Below are 19,796 nucleotides of genomic sequence, written 5' to 3'. Positions count from 1 at the left end.
CAGCCCACTCAGTAGATGCTGTGGGTGTGGAACATGCCTGAGATTGGCCCCCAATTTAGCAAGTGGAAACAACTAAATCTGGACGTTTCTGTTAGTTGAGAAGTGCTGTTAATGCTTCTCAAATTAAATGACACAGCTTGCTTAGCATCTCTTTAGAAAATTATTAAAGCCTATAGTTTCAAAAAAATATCTTTGAAATTACCTTGGTGCTGTGAGAACACAGATTAATTACAAAATGATAATGCAGTGGTTTCTGAATTAAAAAAATAAATCTGGAGTGATAGGCTAACAAGCCTATGCAAGGATATGCATTCCGAATAGGCTCCTATGTTTCAATCTCTGCATTAATCAAAAACTGCTGAGTGAACTGCGTACAGCTTGATAGAATGTGAAAGAACGCTGTCAGCTAGATCCAGGCCTCAAAGGAAAGCTTTGTTAGAGAAGTGCATTTAATCTAAAATTTGTATGGATGGAAGTGTTTCCAATGTTTTTGCTATTTTAGTTGCAGTGGAAAATGCTTAAAATTTTAATCTCACCATGCAGCTTAAAAAGCAAATGCAGTAACACTGTCACTTCACGAGGATGGGAAAGTGAAACTGCCCACAGTGAGCCTGCCATGCAGCCTGCTTGGATTTACTGCACAATCTGGATGCAGTATGAAGAGGAAAGTCAGACTGAGCTTCCCAGCCTAGCCTGGGTCTCTCTGGGCTGGACTGCTCCCTGCACTGTGCGTTGTGAGGAGCAGCAGTGGCAATCAGTGACACACTTCAGTCAGAGATGAAGGCTAAGCCCCAGCAGTGTTCTTCTTGCAAGGGACAGCCAGAGGGTGAACTTCACAGGCGGATCCAGAAGGTGTGAGATCTCTGGTTCTCCCAGGCAATCCTAACAGGGCTGGGCTGTTCTTGTGAGACCACAGAGCACTCTGGTCCATGACAGGTGAGCACTAGAACAAGCTCCCTGGTGTTATAGTATATATACACATATATAGTATATACAGTATATATCCCTGGTGGGATAGTTGATGTGCCAAGAGTGAACAGCCACAGGATTGCTGATAGAAAAGCTGACTCATCATTCTTTTTTACTGGCTTTTACTAGAAAGGTCTTACCAGGCTGCAGTCTGGTAAGTCTAATGTGCCAATTTGGAAACCTTTGGAAATTATAGCTTAGGACAGCTGTCATGACAGCGGTGCCAGCGCCTTTCAGTTTATGTTTACTGAGTGCCTTCTTCATCAAACTGTGTATGAATACAAAATCCAGCTTTCCTGTCCTCTGATAGCATATCTCACCAATATAAAAATGACCTTAAAGTGTCATCTTGGTGGCTTTCAATAGATCCCAAAAATTGTTTCTAAAATAATTATAATCAGGGAGTGGGGACTGAAGAAAGCCTGTAGACAGATGAATTACATGTGGGCAAAAGAAATACTCCCCCAGTTAGAATTTCATAACAAGAACAGTTAAACCCTGAAATCCTTGTTTAGTAACAATATTTGCCTCCTAGTTGGATCAAATGGAGGTGTGTAATGCACAGGTGGCCCACATCAGTGGGACAGCTAGGACTGGTTCACACATTCAAGTGTTTTTGGTTCCAAAAAGAAAAGCACGTTGTCTAATGACATTTTAATGACAGATGAGGGACAGTTGGGGGAACTTCAGTAGCCATGACAAACTTTCTAGATTCGCCCTTAATTGTCCAAATCAGCATTGAAGCATAGTGGTGCAGTTAGCTGCTGTGGCTTTGGGCACAGGTCCCCTCCTCCTCTGTTATGCCTGGGCTGTTAGTCCTGCTGCAGCTCAGCAGCTCCCTGCTCTGAAGGCAGCTGCAACAGCACTCTAGGCTGATGTAGCCTAGGGGTTTGTTCATGTTTGCCCTTCCACACCACGTGCAGGATGGAGAGAATTCCCTCTTGTTCTGACTTCCCCGTGGCAAAGCACACCTATTCCTGCTATGGAGGTTCACTCATTCTAGAAGTGTGTGACTCTAGGTGCTTTAGAGACAAAGGACAGCAAGTGTGAGGACTTGCAGTGTGTCTCATAATAAACATGACACACAAGAAAGACCCCACTGTCATTGGTTCTGCACATTGATCCTTTTCTCAGTGAGAATTTGAACTTAAATAATTCAGACTTATTTTCAGTTTTCTAACTTTTCTTTGTTCCCACTAAACTAATCTGAAATCTCCCAAGTGATTCCTATTTATTGCCAGTAGCCTAACAGCTGGCATATTATTCTGTTTCTCCTTACCTTGCATCCCATTTTTCTGAGATAATCATTTTTTAATTCAGTGTTACACCAATATGAGTGCAACAAACTGAAATCCAAATACAGGAACAAGAGAAAAGGAGAGCTTGTTAAAAGCAAATCCTAAGCATTCAGCATGGTTCATTTTATTGCTGGTCCTCCTGGACCTTCGCATCTGTAATCTCACGTATGAGTAGAAATCAAAAATAAAATGCACTTTTGCAAGGTTGATAATTTGCTGTAGGCAGTCATAAGCAATAAAAGTACAAAACTAAAAGCAAAAATACCCAAGAGAAGCACATTTCAGAATTTTCTCAGTCTTGAACATGGAGAGAAATTAATCTACAGCTTCCTTCCAGCCATTTGGCTTTAATAAAAACTTATGAACTCATAAAAAAGGCTAGTACATTTCTGTACACAGCATTTTGGACAGTAACTAACTTAAAAGACAGCTGACTTATATTTTTAGCTGTTTTCCTTCCCTGGGGCTTCTTCTGCCTCAGTCTACCAGCCTTGGACAGAAAATGCATACAGAATGATATCGCATATGGAGGAGCAGAGCTGCTAACAGTACAAGCTTTGGGTTTGAAATGCCCAAGTTCAGCAGAGCCATATGTCCCCACTGTGATTAGCAGCTCCTGGTGAAAAAGACTGAGCATCTGTGAAGAAGGCTGTAAGTTTTGAGTAAAGGATATTTAAGTGTGCATGAATTTTCTCTTAACAGCAGAAGGATGATCCTTAACCACAATTAAATCCCCTCCCAGCATTTCAGACTACTGTCTGACTGCACCTAGAATTTTGGATTTTATGGCATTCAAATTGGTCTAACAATGATTAGAAACAAAACTGTGTACCAGTGTTACTAAATGGTTAAACAGTTCTTGACCGCACCACATTTTGGAAAAATTTAAAAGAATGTTAATATAGAAACAATTCTATTTCTTCTCTTTAAATAACCTTCAAATATAAAGAAATAGCTTTTGCTAGGCCAATTAGCCACATTCCACTCCTTGATTGGAAAAAAAAAAAAAAAAAAAAGGAAAAAACAGTGGAAAAATAAAAGCTAGTTCCTTTTTATTCCCAGGCAATAATATAGGGAGCAGCAATAGCAGTGGAGGAGCCTTCTTACAGCAGTGCTGGAAGCCATTAATATAAGTAGGTAGCTTTGTAATCAGCTAGAAGTGGGAAAAAGAAAAAAATTAAAAATCCCAGGAGGGGGTAACTGGAAGATAAGGACTCAGTCTCAGCTAACTAACTTAATTTTAATTGTATCTTATCTGTGAAACAGGATATAGTGGCCATACTTTCCATGAAGGTTGCTCAAAGTATGTTTGTAAATTGCCTTGAGATCCTTAGGAGATCTGCTTCATGTAATACTTACCATCTTCAATCCTACCTACTGTTTGAATCTCATCTCCTCCTACAAAAGGACAAAGTTTATGCTGCTTTCCAGTTTGTAGTAAACATTTCTCCATCCAAATGATTCTTTACACCCCAGAGGCATGAGCACTTCAGTGGTAAGTGAAATAATTGTATACGGCTGTGAACCACTGGCATCTCGACATAAAAAGGGCTGGACTATTTATTATTGTGTTATTATTTGGGACGGTGACAACCAATTTGGTTGTCCATTTTCGAATGTGATTTTGAGCAACAGCACCCGTTCAATTAGTGCTTTTTGTGCTATTACATAAATCGGAATTAAAATCAGCCTAGGTTTTAGTGCAGTGATACTGGGGCTCATCTGGCTATCGTGTAACAGTGATTACCATACAAGACCAAACAGAGTAAATAATCCAACCACTTTCCCAAGCAGAAACACATAAAAAGACAGTCTCACTGCTGAGAAAGAAGCAATAGAAAGGATTTTTCCCATTTATGGTTCAGCTTACAATAGATTCCTTCTGTTTGATCATACTTGTGACAGCCCTTAGAGCCACATTGTTGTATTATTTCAAGAGAAGATAACAAAAATAAAATGCATAAGAAATGATGGAAGCAAATGAAAAGTACTCACAATTTCATTGTAAGTAGGGTTGGTGGTTTTGGGAACTGTTCTTGTTTTCCTTTGATTGACTTCATCAGGATCCGGCAGAAGATAAAATTCAGCATGTGCACTTGGGGCAGAGCCATCTGGGAGGTGCTGAAAAACAAAATGGTCATAAACATGAATGCCCAGGTTCTAGCAAAGAAAACAAAGAAAAATAAAGAAGTACCAAATGAAATCTGGACTTTATGCAGACACAGAAACATATCACATCCTGATCTCTTAGCTAAATCAGAGTGCTAGTGCAGCAAACGGCAGATACTCTTAGAATTCAGCTTTATGCTGAATCAGGAAAAATCAATGAAATCATACAAGAACAATGTGAAGTTACCTATCTTTAATAGTTTATTTTCTGGTCCTTAAGCCTCCATCTGCTATAACTCAATTTACACTGAAAAAAGTCTAGGCCTTCCATTTTCTAGAGTAATGTATACAAACTGGATTTTAGCTAATATGTTCTCATTGGTTATAACTCTTAAGTAGAGCAGGGCTGACACTGAGGAGAACTGGCTTTTTCTAAGGGCATTTCATAACAAATACAACTATAGAGGAGCCAGAAGCACTTCCTATAGCAGTATGGGCAGAACAGCATTCTTATTATAACAGCCTGCCTGATCTCTCCCATCACACAGCTGCAAACTCTCTTTAGTTTTCAAGTTCAAATTACTTAATGGTATTCCAGATACTCCAGCTTATGGGAGCTACTCCAAATCAGAACTGAGCCATTAACTGGCTCAGTCATAAGTTATAGCTAGTGGGTGGACAGCTTCTGGATAACCTCTGGACAGCTGTAATCTTATTACTAAAGCAACATTATTGTCACTTAGAAAATATATTGGTAATTTAAGAGGCTTTAAAGGAACATACAAAGTGTATAATGATGAAAAACTGTGGAAAATGTATCTGTACATGCCTTAGTGCTCAGCTTATAATTTAGCAGGTATCTTTGTGTTAGTAAAATAGTAGTATACAAACAGAAAACACAAACAGAGTCATAAACACACAGGTGTTTATCAAAATATCGACAATTTCAGTAGTATTATTGGTATTTTAGGCATCAAGCTGACCTGACAGCTCCCAGGCAATGCAGTATCAGGATGCAAAAGAACGTGCAGATGAAAGAAGAGACCTTAAGATATCCGGAACACATGAACCCAAAGGATAAGCCAAACATTGCATTTATATTTCCCACTGTAGCTTTCCCTGGCTCAGAATAAAGTAGTTTCTCAGATTTTGATTATTCACAGTATGTGACTAGAAATATGGGGCTTTCTACAGACATCATCAACAATGTCTTCCTGTAATAGGAGACGCCGCTGGTGTCCTAGAAAAAATAGCTTTCTGCTAGGAAGAAAAACAGTGCTTGCATGTGCGAGCAACCAGTTCTTGCATAACAAATCTGTTTTTTGTTATCTGAAATGATCCTTCAAGGCAGATGACGTGGTCAACTGGAAAGACTAATATTGCTATACAGAATCAAGGGATGTACTACTCAAATCATTACATAGTGTCAGCACTAGGTGAATGATTAATGTTACTGTCAGTAAGCTCTGCAAAGTATATCTGATGTAAAATATATTTGGGATTAAGTTAGCTAGGATTCAGCTACCTAAATAAGACTGCCATTAAATGGCATTTTCCCAGGACACAGTACCATAGTGTTAAAACAGGATTTATAACTTACACTATCAATTTAAAAGCCCATCTCTATTGATCTGGGACCATATTAAAACTTCAGTCAAGACTGACAAATAACAGTAAATTGAACAGTCTCTTAAAAATCAGGAAATAGAAAACAATGTAGCCTTGTACTACTCCAAGTAACCTGGATCCTATCTGTATAAAGCTCTTCCTTCAATGAATAGATAAGCATCACTATAACTAACTTGAGGGTTGATGGATTTTGGTAATTTCAGACACAAAAAAGAATAACATTTAAAAAAGGAGTTATTGCCAGCTCAACTGCTGCAGCCCAGCATAAGGATCTTCACCTTCTCAAGCATGGAAATGCTATAAAAATGGGATAGTCTTGTAAAATGTCAGGCTTTATAAGTCATACCAGTGCTGCATTGCCTAACCAGGGGCCATGTCAAAGCTGATATCGAAAGCTAAGGTAAGGAGCAGCTGAAAAGGGCACTGGGCTGAGAAGGCCAGCTGGTAGGCAGTAGACTACAAAGGTAACAGGGAGGACAAATGCCTCTGCCCGGTTTCATTTCTCTTTCAGCTGCTGAGACAGGTCCGCTCTGTGCCCATTGCTCACCGGGGAGAGCACTGTCACAGATCATGGCAGCTCAGCCTGACAGTCATCTGCCAGGGAAAGAACTGAAGCTGTTTGCTGTGTGGTGGTTTAACAGAACCTTTGTACCATAAGCACACACAGTGGGTTGAAATAGAGTCAGATAAAATTTTGTCTATGCCTTACAGTTGCTCCTTGTCTTCTTCTGGCTCATTAGCTAGCCTTCAGCCAAATCACTTTCCTCCATCAGTAAACTTCTCCCAGAATCACAGAATCACAGAATGGTTTGGGTTGAAAGGGACATGAAAGCCCACGCAATCCCAACCCTCTGCTGTGGGTAGGTCTGCCACTGAGCAGTTCAGACTGCCCAGGTTCCCATCCAACTTGGCCCTGAATGCCTCCAGGGATGGGGTACCCACAGCTTCTCTGGAAAGCCTGTGCCAGCACCTTGTTCCCTTCTGAGTAAAGAATTTCCTCCTTTTATCTAATCTGAATCCTCTTTTTAGTTTAAATACAAGGAAGACACTTTGCAGTACCACTATGCCTCATGAAACATGGAGAGAAAACTACTTCCACACTAATCCTTTGAAAGCAGCTAAAGATATGTTGAAAGAGGTGAGTAGGAGGAGAGGGTCAAGACAGAATATCAAAAGAGAATATTTTAGCAATTCACTGAAGAAAACTCACGGCAGAGCAGTTGCTCAGGGATCTTTCAGAACTAAAAACAAAGCCACTTTTCATGAATAGCAGCAATCAGACGCCAAACTCTTAGAGGTAATTTAAAAGGCAGCCACCTGAATTCCAACTAGAGATTCTAGTTTTGATTGTCGTCTTGACCTTTTTTTTCTTCCCACTTCACAGATGTTTTCCCACTTTTTCTTTCTCTGCTGAGAAGGCAGAGGGAAGACAACTCCCAGATTCCACAGTTGTCCCAGTTCTCCTTCTGCAGGGCACTGCTATGCCATCAAGTAATCAAGGAGCTTCAGCTGAGCACTGTTCAAGCCAGATCATATATTCCACTACTCAACTGCCCTGTCCAGAATCCTAATATGAAATAAAACAAAACATCTTACAAAACTCTCTCACTGTCCCAAAGAAGACTTTGTCCCATTGCAAACTCACCACTGTAAACTTTAGAGGATGACCATGATCAGCCAAGGCTTTACAAGAGCAGACTCCAGATGAATAATATGGCAGGAAAAACTCAAAAACTTTTGGGAAAACTAGATCTTTCTCAGTCTTTCATATATGAGTTGAACATTTGTTTGAATAAGAGAAAATGGAGAAAACATAAGAACTGTTTTTTAGAGATTGTCTTCTATCATATTCCAGAATGTCACACTTAGTGAACAGACATGCTGGATTGTCCTTTCACCTCTGACACTCTGCACTGGCAGATTTATAAATTTAGATAAACATGAAGAATATCTGACCTAAATACCACCCTCATTTACTCCAAACAGTATCTTTTCTGAAATGGGTCCATTATAAACATGGAATAAGATTTCTAGCTGCTTTATGGGTGAATTCTGAAATCCAGCCAAATAACCCCTTTGTTATCAGTGGATCAAACGTGACTCACATCTGTTCATAGTCCAAGCCAGAGGAGAAATCAAACAGTACCATAGGAATTCCATTTTGCACTTTAACTACTTTGCAAAGCCCTTACAGCTTGTACATACTTGTAATCAAGCAGAGAAAAAAAACAAAAACAAAACCAGCTTAATATTGAATTCCATTTATGTTTAATCCTCTAATATTTTCATTAACTCAAACGTAATGTAAATTTACTTCCTTTAAACAAAGTTACTTCCAATTTTAATTATGATCTTACTTTTTCGACTACGTATTCTTGTAAACAAATTCCAGCAGTAAAAATCTGTAAGGCTGCAAAGGTTTAAAAGCAAGTTCACAACAGAAATGCCATAACTCTTCTTGCCATGTGTATGGACAAAAAAAACCCTAACAAACAAATACAATCCACAACCCAACAGTGGTTTTGATCTGCCAATAAAAGAAATGAGTTGAATTTCTAGGCAGACTCCCAGTAATTTCTCCATATACAAACAAGGCTCTGCTGTATAATTTTCTCAGAGACTGACCTGTTTACTTGACCCTACTAATGACTAAAGGAGGAACTCAGCTATAACAGTCTGTATATGGTTTTAAAAAATCAGTTTATTTTTAAGATGTTATTTTCTACTAAAGTCTCAAAGAAAGTAATGAAAATATTGAAAAGGGGGACAGAAAGAAAAGAAATAATGATCTGAATCTACTTCTCTCCACATCTGTAATTCAATACTGAAAAACTAATACAGACATGTCTCTGTTATGTCTGTGTTCCATTTTTCACTCCAATTTTATTTTCTGAAACTGAAAAGGTATTGATATTTACTTACGGAAACCCACATAGATAGGTTATGTCTCGTGTAATTTAATTTTAAATATGCTAGCTGTAGCTGGGAAATAATAGATGAAATTCAATTAATTTTTCCATGAGAATCACATTATCTTAATGACTTCTCTCCCTTAGTCATTACTAACCATCCCCAACTCTTCTTCACAATGGATTCTTTGTTAACATTACAAAAGGGCCATCTACTTCAAAATTTACCATATTTAAACTATGCAATTTAGCATGACAACATGAATACTGGGCTTCACTTATATGAATTTTAAAGAAAATTTTATGATGTTAAAATAATTGACTTTGGGGATAATCTATTGTCATTTTTTTTTTTAAACCATCGCTTCCTAAGTGACTTCAAATTTAGTTTTTCAGTGACTACTGCCTCAAATTTACATTACTTCATCTGTTTCTCTTAGTGTTAGACTTGCAGATATTTTCTTCCACCTTTAGTCTCAGAGTGAAACAGAGTGATGGCTCCTGAAGATTTGATAGCTTCAGCTGCTGTTCTCTTTTTTCATTTTTCACCTTCAACTATCTTGACAAAAAGAAATGATCAAAGGTAACTTGCATTAACTAATGCCACCTTTCCACCTCTATAAATAACTTCCTTTCTTCCTTTGAAATTAATTTCCTGGACATTTTCAAATCTCAATTGCTCTTTTCCTCTTCTTTGATGAAAAAAAAAAAAAAAAAAGAAATAATTCAGGCTTTAGAAATGTTCCCATCTCAGCTTCTCCCCCAAAATGAAAAGAAAGGAAACAAACCCTTCCCTTTTGTCCGGTAGCTCCAACTCAGTTTTCTCAGTTTTCCTATCTATTACCTTCATGTGTTGTTTTTCTCTTACATGCATCGCCATCAGAATTTATCTACCATAAGGTGAAGAAAGTACTCAGAATATTTCTTAACATTTAACGTGAAGATATCCTTATATCTTAAATGAAACCATGTTACCATGGCAAACGGTTAAAAAAAAAGCCCTCGGAACTCTAAAGCAAAATATTTATATATTAAATGTAGACATAAGGTACACTTGTTTATTTTGCAATCAGGGAGGATTACTAAATAGAAAAACTGCAAAAGAATTAGTCTTGTACTGCAGCAACTTGTATGAAACAGGAGTTGACTAGATTAAAACTAGTAAGAAATGCAGAAGAGCCTAAGGATTGCTGCACTGTCTTCCTCTGAGTGACAGAGCGAAGTCCATATGTAACTTTCCAAGGAAAAGCTAAGTGTTTGCAAGCTGCAGCTTTAGTAGCAACTATTGCCTCTGCTTTAGAAAAAAAACATAACATGCCCTTTGGCTATCTCTGAATTTAAAGATCTGAGAAAATAATCAGCACTAAAATAATGCTATTACAAAGCAAGAAGTTCCTTGCTTTGTACAAGAACAGTGCTATATACACCTCGAGGACTAACTACATGAATGAGAGGTTCTGTTTTTACTTCATAAATTTTAACATGGAAGTGAAGACCCTTTCTTCCTTTTCCTTTGAGACTTTCATATCTCAAAACACTGAACAGCTGTAATCTACTCTGTAATCTACTCTACTAATCTACTTCTCATTTTCCCAACACAAAATATTTATACATTATTTCAAAGAATATTAAAACAAAAACCATATTTTTGATAATTAACAAATAAATACAAAAGAAGACAATCCACTATATTGCTATGGTGCACCCTACATGCTCTACTATTGGCAAAACAAAACAGAAAATCAATCAGACAAAATAACTACACAGATAGGGTATTTTTTCACAGTCCTCTCTTTTTTTTTCACCCCAAATTTCAAAATATTTAATTGCTGCTCTGCAACGTAAGTTTTATTTTATTATATTTTCTGGTGCCAAAATTTCTTGCCCACCTCTCTGTAAGGAATCTCATTCCTATTCCTGACGTATCTCATGCAGATACGCAGGTACGTGCATAAACAGAGGAGACACTGTGACAGACGACACTGGAATAGAGGTCACTGACAAAGCAACAACAACAACAAAAAGAAATGAAATTTATCTCAGTTTAGCATATCTTTGAATCATTTCAGATGAACATAAGTGTTGTTTCAGGGGAATTCTGGAAGACATTTATTGAGCAGGTATTTTCTGCTTGTCAGAAATCTTCTAGTAGTGTCAGTGAAGCAAGCCTCCAGATGGCTTTGTCATTTACTATGATAAAAATGCAAAGGTGCTATACCCGTGTCTCTGATTTGAATCTCCAAATATATCCTGAGCACACTGTGCAGCTCAATACCCTCAGCATCCCCCTCAACCTGCCTGTTCTGCATGCAGCCTGTCAGAGCACCAAGTGGATAAACTATGCCTAATGCAACTGCCATTAGTTGAAGAAAAAGCAATGGTTTTCTTACTGTGGTTTGTTCCAGCCCTCTCTCCCTCAAGTGAGGTATTTTGGTGAAAAAAAAGGGCAGTTTTTCCAGCTTAGCTTTGATTGTAGTAGAGTAAAGGGAAATGGACACATGCAGCCCAGCTCTTAATAAAAGATGTGCTGTATTTCTAAGAGGGAGACCTATAACCATTCTAGCAAAAATAGGGTCTAGAGCTGTAGTGAGTCACAAATTCTCTGAAGAATGAACCAGCCATCCAGCCAGCACTCTCCGAGGTCTCCTGGCTATCGAATGAGAAAAAAATAACCCTCAGTCACTGAGGCAGAAGGAGAGGTTCACAGCTACAGCTCTGAAATGAAGATACCATTTCTGGGCAAAGAAGTTGAAATGTTGACATACCCTAATGTATATGTGAGCTATGATTGTAAGTACTCAGTAAAGGCTACATAGCTTTTTGTAATGCTGTCAAGGAGGTAGGCAAGAAGCAGACCAATCTTTTTCAGGCTGGCTTGTTTAAATCACCTACACTTTGGTGTATGACTGCATTTGAGAAAAGGAAGATGTTTTAGATATCTGCGCAAATGAGCAGACATGACAGAAGCCTCATGTGAGGCCCTCCTCATCCACAATGTTAGCTGGGAGCCTGATGGCACTTGATACGTCAGCTCCTGTATGTTCAGGAAAATGAACTGCACATTAAATGTTCAAAGAGCAAGATGGAAGTATAGGTTTTCATCTAGATTAGTTTCTAAAATACCCATGCCTTGTGTCACCTCAGATGCCAGAAGGTATATATGGAGGAGGATATGTGACAGAGGCTTCGTGGAAAACTGGCACTCTTCTGGAGCAGACACTGGAGGACAAGGAAGATACATCACGGTGTTCACAGTATCCACAGTCAGAGAACTGAACTCCCTCATATGTATGTGTCTTAATTTCAAACTGAATCCGAATCCCAATTGGTACACAGGCAGTGGTATTTTTTAAAAGGAAGAAGTATTTGTTAAACATTTAACAGAAAGAGTTATTTTCTTGCAAGGAGAAAGACAGATTCAGAGAATCAGGCTGATTCCCAAAAGATTCAAAGCTTCATAAGATCTACGTAAAATGCTTCTGATCTGCTTCAGTCATTTGAGAGGAAAACTCATCTAACTGCACTTAGAATTAAGAAAAGAAAACTGTGATATCCAGAAGGTCACAAGGGTATCCTGGGCTTCTAAGCCTTTATTACTTTAGAAAGCTCAGAAACCAGAACCAAACTATTTCAGAAAGATGAGGAAAAGAACAGGGATGTAGCTGCCGTTCAGTTTGAAAATAATGACTTCTTGATAATCCAAAAAGAGCTGTATATTAGGATAGATATGATTCCAAACGAAATGGGAAAGAGTCAGTGTGGACATACAACTGTAATTGTGAGGTAAAATGGGCTAGTGTCTGTTACTGTCTGCAGCCAGTAGCAGAGAAGTAGAGCTAGAAGGTATCTTCAGTAAGTCATGATACAGCTTTGTCTGTATTTACACTGTTTCTGAATTAACAGAAAAGAAAATGATGAGTGTCTCTATCCATCTTACTCAAAGTGTAAGTCTGGCTCCTGAGTCCTGTAATACTGCACCAATGCTCAGCACTAGATTACTGGATGGTCACTAGCACCACGTGGTTATCAAAAACTTGCAAATACTGCAATAAATAAGTAGGTAAGTAAATAAAAAAATGTGACTGCATAACCTGCAGTGCAAATGTATTAGGTACATTTACTCACAGTAACTGATTTGAGCAATAATCACTAAAAAGCTTTTGGGTTGTTGGGTTTTCTTCTTTTTCTAAAAGAAAGAAGTGATATGTTCTAGATTCCCGAACCCCATGCTGTACTGCTATCTTCAGCTCATTTAAGGTCTTTTTTTTTTCCACATAGATGAACAAATATATCAAAGTTCAGTCATGTCTTAAGATTATATTATTCATGTACAAGCAATGTTGATGCAGGATGTAGAATGCAGAGAATAGGTTTCATGGAAAGATCTCTCTCTGAAGCTTTTGTTCTAGAATTGCTAGATTGCATTCCTTCTTTGCATTTTCTTCTTTGCACCCTGTATTATTGTTGCATTTGGAATAACTAATTTCCCAATTAATATTCAGTTAAAGAGTTTATAGGATTGGCTGAGATGTAGTGATCTACATTGGACCCTTAGAAATACAGATCCCAGAATTTCTTAACTGTTGGCTCATAGAGAGTATAAAAGAAATTAGCCTTTCAGAAAAGAAACCACATAAACGCTGTTGTTCAGTTTCTCTTTGTCATATTCATATTATTTTCTCTCCTGGTCTAGGCAGAGATGAATGTAAAATGCATAAAGAAATGGCAACTGCATTATGTGCCTACAACTGCATTAAGTGCCTGAACCAGACTACTTATAATTTTTGAGACTGTACAGAGCCCCCTCCACTTTTCAGTGGGAAATTATTCTACAGCTTTGTCATGGTTTTATGATTTTTGGTCATCAGTATTCCACACCATAACATCATGTAATGCACTGGGGGTGGGGTTTGATATCTGCCGAATGTTTGTCCGTCGGAGAAGAACTACATTTCCCCAGGAGACTTTGCGGTCAGCAAGGGGATATAACTCCAAGCAAGGTCACCTGATCCTTCTTCTTCGCCTGCTCTTCGCTGTCTGCGCTTCGCTATCTGCGCTTCGCCGCCTGCGCTTTGCCGTCTGTACTTCAGTCGCTCAACTGGACTGCACTTCTCACCCCAGCATTGTGGTGAGGTCTATACAATTCAAACAGACTCTCTCTCTCTCTCTCTCTCTCTCATTGTATTTTACTAATACTATATTTAGTAAAATCATTTGTTCCACCTCAGATCAGTGCTGTTGTTTTCAAGTATTTTGGGGTCCCCTGCTTCCCCTTTCCCAGAGGCGCGGATCTGCAGATCCCTCTGCCCTGCTGGTCACGGAACTGGGCCGGACCAGCCCATAAACCGTTGACAAGCTTGCACCCTCCTTCTGTAAGAAACCATTTTGTTATATGATGTGTGCAATTTCTGCTCCTTAGTTACTTCTCAATACCTCTACTTAAAATCTTGCTCAACATCCTAAATAATTCCTCTTGAACCTTGCTGTATTCTCGATTAAATATTTGTACAATGGAGTTGTGTCCTTGTTAGTTAGTTCTCAACTAAGTTTTAGTAACAATACATCACTCCTGGAGTATAAATCATTTCCAAGCAATCCTACTGAGAACTGTTTTTGAACTTGAATTCTAGTTATTAAAAAGCTTCCTGAGAGCAATATTCTAGCATCAATACCTTATAAAGATAAACTACTTAATTTCTGCATCATAACGCCAGGATCTGACCTTTGTCATTGGCATCTCTCCTAGCAACCTCATGTCCCACCATTTGCTTGTTTTATTTCACATTATTACAGGAAATAGATCTGTATCTCCCTGAAGAAATAGTTTTCATCTGCCCAAGCTACTTGTGGTGTTCTGTAAATTACTTTTATTCACTTGATCTTGCTCCATCTCCACTATTATTTGCAATGTTTTCTTCATTTGCACCCAATGGCAAATTTAATTTACATTCGCCTTCATCTCTTGGATCACTCAAATTGTTAAACAAAACTCATTCTTTTTATTTGATTCAAAACAGATTAGCTGTATAGGGAATTACTGAAAAACTAGAAATCGGAATTTAGAGTTAAGGCAGTGCAGTGTCTGTGACAGATGAAAGGGTTTAACAATAAATGATGACATAACTTTCCATACAACATATTTGTCAAAAACCTTCTATAACAAATATGTCGGAATCCAAAAGTGATTTCTGCACCACAAAATCATATCTCAACTCTTCCCCATCTCAACTACTGCTGAGTACTAGCCTTTGTTTATAGATATTCTGCTAATTTTCAGTCCAAAAGAGAACACGTTTGCCTAAACTAATTTGTATTCATTTTTAAAGTACTTTCTATGAATACAAAATTAAATCCAATTACTTTATAAGCTGAAGTTAGAACAAGAACTTTCTTTTCACGGCTCTTTTGTTTTTCTGCAAAAATCACTGGAGAGCACCATATGTATGTCTTACTTTCCCACATCTGCCAAATTTCTGATTTCATTCTCTTACCAATATTTTCTGAATAACTTTCGTTCATCTCAGAGGGATTTTTTTTTCCACTTGTTTTCCACTGGTGGATGACTGGTCAGGCTTTGCTTACCCATGAAACATATTCCCTATCCCTGCTGGCTAATCAGTGGGCCTTGGTAAAGAAAGCAGGAAATATTCATAATATTGTTAAAGGTGTATGTAATGTTGCTTTTCATGTAATTGGCAGGCACTGAATTGCTGGTATGTGATATATTCTCCATTTAAATCTACAAGGGCTGCTCTAAAAGTAATGCCTCTTGTTGTATTATGTTGACTGATGACATCAGAGGTGGATGTTGGTGGTATGGCGGTAGAGATTGAACCTTCCCACCAGTATCCCACTACATTTTGTTACTGTGCAACAGATAGCAGCAGACAAAATGCATATGGCAGTCTGACAAAATGACATCTGACATGGAAATGTGTAAGAAGTAAAGGTGTGCCATCGAATTTCTCCTTATGGAAAAAATGACACCCACTGATGCTTCCTGAACATGGCGACAAAGAATTGGATGTGAGCACAGTGAGGCAGTGGGTGATGCATTTTGTCAGTGTTGACAGGGATGTGAAAGACAAGCCATATTAGGGATAGCTAAATATTGTTTTCAATCCATCGGAAATGAAGTTGGCAATGTTGGAATATCACAGATTTTTGTGCCAGGTGGATCCCATGAATTCTCACACAAGAACAGAAAGAATGCAAATTTCTCAGGACCTATTGAACCAATACAAGGCTGAAGGTGACAGTTTCCTGGGTTGCATCATTACTGGTGATGAGACGTGATGTCAGCACTATGAGCCGGAGTCAAAGCAGCAGTCTGTGGTGTGGTTACATGAGAATTCCATATTGAATAAAAAGTTCAAGATACAATTCTCAGTGGGTGAAGTGATGTGCACTGTCTTTTGGAATAGGATAGAGGTGATCCTTCTGGATTTCCTAGAATATGGACAAACCATCAACTCTGATCACCACATCAGAACACTGACAAAGATGAAGGCTGGAACTTCTAGAGTCAGGCCAGAAAGGAAGACAACCTTTTTCTTGCAAGATGATTATGTCAGGTCCCTGTACAAGTTTGAAGATCGTGAAGTACATTGCCAATCTTAGTTGGACTATCCTATGACACCCACCATATAGTCCAGATTTATCACCTTCTAACTTTCATCTGCTTGGGCCAGTGATAGATGGGCTATGTGGGCAACATTTTCCTAACAATGATGCCATCATAGCAGCTGTGAAATCGTGGATCACATCCACTGATGCAGATTTTTACAAGCATGGCAAAAATGCATAGCTAATGGTAGTGAATTGAAAAACTGCGTTTTGTAGCTGAGAATTTGCTCTGTCAAATAGTGTTATTGTTCTCTTTGTATCTGTTGTAGTTTCCACGGAAATAAATAGGAGGCATTACTTTTGAGGGGACAAACATAGCAGCAAGAGAAGTGTCTCATTCCCCAGTCTGTACCTATAGCCAGGGTTGCCCCTTCCCAGCTGCAGAATTTGGCACTTGCTCTTGTTCAACTTCAACTGGCAATTACTCAGCTCTCTAATTTGTCTAGCTCCTCCCAGTTTAGTACCATCAGCAAACTTGCTCATAAACTGTAAATATTAGTGGACCCGCAAGAAGAATTATGGGAACCAAAACTGATGGAAAAAGAATTCCCGTTCCTTACTCAGCTCAAGATGATGCCAAAGCCCAGCGAAGAGAGTGAAGTATCTACTTGTCTTTGGGAACTTCCCTATAGCTCTACACCTGCAGGTTCAGAAATCGATTTCACTCCTCTCATTTAGGTAAAGCTTGGCTCTCACAGTTCTTCTCATAGCACTTCCATTATCACATTTCAGAAATGTTTTTGGAAGCAATTTGCACTTGGATAGCATAGGACACAAAATGGAAAGAGGCTGGATATCTGTTAAAGCTTGAAACTGATTACTAATTCATCACCCATATATCAGCTATTGCAGAATCATTAATCACCAGGAGCAGTTCATGACAGCCTCAGAACTTCTAAAGAAGGAATGCTGGAAGTAGTTTTGGAAAGTACTGTAGGAATTTATTTTAATTTCAGAAAATGTTCTCTCCGTAATATTGGTTCTGAATTCATCATCCATACATGCTTTCCTAAATTCTGGTAGCATTTTACACTTATTGGCATGAAGTTCATGATATGTTGGCTTTGTTTCTCCTCCCCACTACCCCTGAGGAGTTTTTCTGTCCACAAGAAGTAGTGGGCAAAAATGTTTAGCACTGAGGACTGAAAGTTTAGCTGCTTATCTGGAAAAACCGGGCATGCCTGAAGTCATGGCAATGAAATCAACAGACAACACACACTTCCTTATGAGCCAATGCTCAACCACTGTTCCCTTCTGGATTTCTATGAAGTACAAAAAGAAATATATTAAACAACCCTTCTCTGAATTTCAGAAAGTGCTACTTCTTTTCCTCTGATGTCCTTTTTTGAATAGACAAAGAAGTCCATCAGCATAGCTGCAGTTAGCCTGGCTGTTTCTAGCTTAGGCAGTACTAAGCTAGCCCATACTCTGCTCTGTCTCTAAGTCCTGTTATAATCTTGATATTCTCCATTTTCTGTTCTGGATAATGTACATAAATGGAAGTGGATGGTTCAGGATCAACACCCGTGTATCTCCAGCATTCATAAATCCACTTCCATAGCTTCTTTGCAGAAGTGGGAGGTTATGCCTTTCGTCTTGCCTCATAAGCATTCTTCCTAGTACCCTCCCAGTGCTCCTGCTCTTGACTGCTGCCACTCTTTGGGTATGGGCCTGCCACAGTTGGATTGTTCTCACTCCTAGCAGACAAACCTCACCCTGGATCCTGTATATTCTCCCTTAGACTACTTAGAGCATTGTGCAAGGTACTGTATTATTGTGTTTGTGTAAGAAGCTAACCTTGTTTCATCCACTTCTGTCACATCCTCTGAGTCTCAGAGGCAAAATCTCCCAGTATCTCCATATAACTTCTCCAGGTAATTGGTACACCACTGTTTCCTTCCAACTCAGCTTGATTTTATTGAAACAATATTGCCTCCATGGCCTATACATAAAGTACAGTATTGCATGGTCTGCATTTCACGCATGCAAGCAATGGTCCAAGAGGCTGAATTAAAATTATGTAATAAACATGTTTGGAAAATTGTATTATTTTATTATCATGGCTTTTCTGTATTTGAAAACTGTGGCTATTCTACTTCATTATTGGTCTTCAAAGTATTTTTAAACGGGTTTTCTTCAAGGACTTTCTTTCATAACATATGACTGTAATGTTGGTGTGAGTCAGAAGAGGATGCTTGGAAGCAGACCTAGGGGTGGATAACTAGGGGTAGATATGCAGCAGATCCAGCACATGTGGATGCATCAGACTAAAAGTGCCTGCTGTATGGAATACACATATGCACCTACATTAGACTATCCCCAGGCTTGTCTGCACCAGATCAATGCTCTCTCAAGTGCTATGACATTTTCTTTCCCACATGAATGGGGATAGCTTCACGAAAAATCCTGCAAAGCACCCTTTTGACTTCCTTCTTTAAAGAACCTACGTGACACTTGAAAATGGCTATAAACAACACCAGCTCCTTAGGGATTATCTTGTGCATCATATGTTAATATAGAATTTGCACAACAGGATCTATAGCTATTAAAATCTGTAGAGCTATCCACCCATAAATAATAAATGAAATGCATTTACATGGATCAGAATTCTGCATCACAACTCCTTGTCAGTTCTATGAAGCTATATTTGGGATTAATTTGGCCCATTACAATAATTTTCACATCTGAACACATCATAAAATCTCTATAAAGTGGTAAGCAAATGAAGAAGAGACACTCAAATTATTTACTATAAATTCCAAAACAAAACAAGATTGCAAAGATGAACCACTAAAAAAAAAGTAATGAGAGTATGCAAAAGATTGAATGTACCTGAAATAACTTTAACATGTTTTGAATATGACATGATCTTGGCATACTTATAAAATCCTTGATCAGTTAGGAAAAAAAAAAAAAAAAGGGGAAAAATTAAGGAAAAAGAAAAGTGAGCATGTCAGAGAAATTGATCTATACAACTAGAATGCTGTGAGGATAACTAATGGGATAAAGAATCTAATAACCTTTCCTTAATAGTTTGAAGGCAGTCCAGTATCACAATACCCCAAAGCACCACAGCGGATGGCTGTATGGAAGGAAGGAATCAGAAGCTCAGGATTTAAAAACATGATTGCCTAAGTTAGGCTGTACAACAGTCACCTTGTTTTCAAGCCATGAATCATTTCTGGTCTTACTGAACTGGACTCCTACCAGTTCTCTGCAAACTCACTGAAAAGGATTTAATTCACATCAACTACCT

At 38.5% G+C, this 19,796-nt stretch overlaps 1 protein-coding gene across 1 annotated transcript in view; it reads right to left on the bottom strand.

Moving 5' to 3' along the window:
* Positions 1-19,796, bottom strand: part of PIK3C2G (phosphatidylinositol-4-phosphate 3-kinase catalytic subunit type 2 gamma) — a 198,553-nt gene that overhangs the window by 1,949 nt on the left and 176,808 nt on the right. Inside the window, exon 31 of the mRNA XM_042889843.1 lies at positions 4,263-4,388. Within this exon, the coding sequence (XP_042745777.1) occupies positions 4,263-4,388 (126 nt within the window). The remainder of the gene's footprint in view (positions 1-4,262; positions 4,389-19,796) is intronic.

This window comes from Lagopus leucura, unplaced genomic scaffold (assembly GCF_019238085.1).
Source record: "Lagopus leucura isolate 7727_CA_CO unplaced genomic scaffold, USGS_WTPT01 Super-Scaffold_100159, whole genome shotgun sequence".
NCBI lineage: Eukaryota > Metazoa > Chordata > Aves > Galliformes > Phasianidae > Lagopus > Lagopus leucura.
Note: the sequence above shows the minus strand (reverse complement) of the source record. Positions and strands in the feature narration are given on the sequence as shown.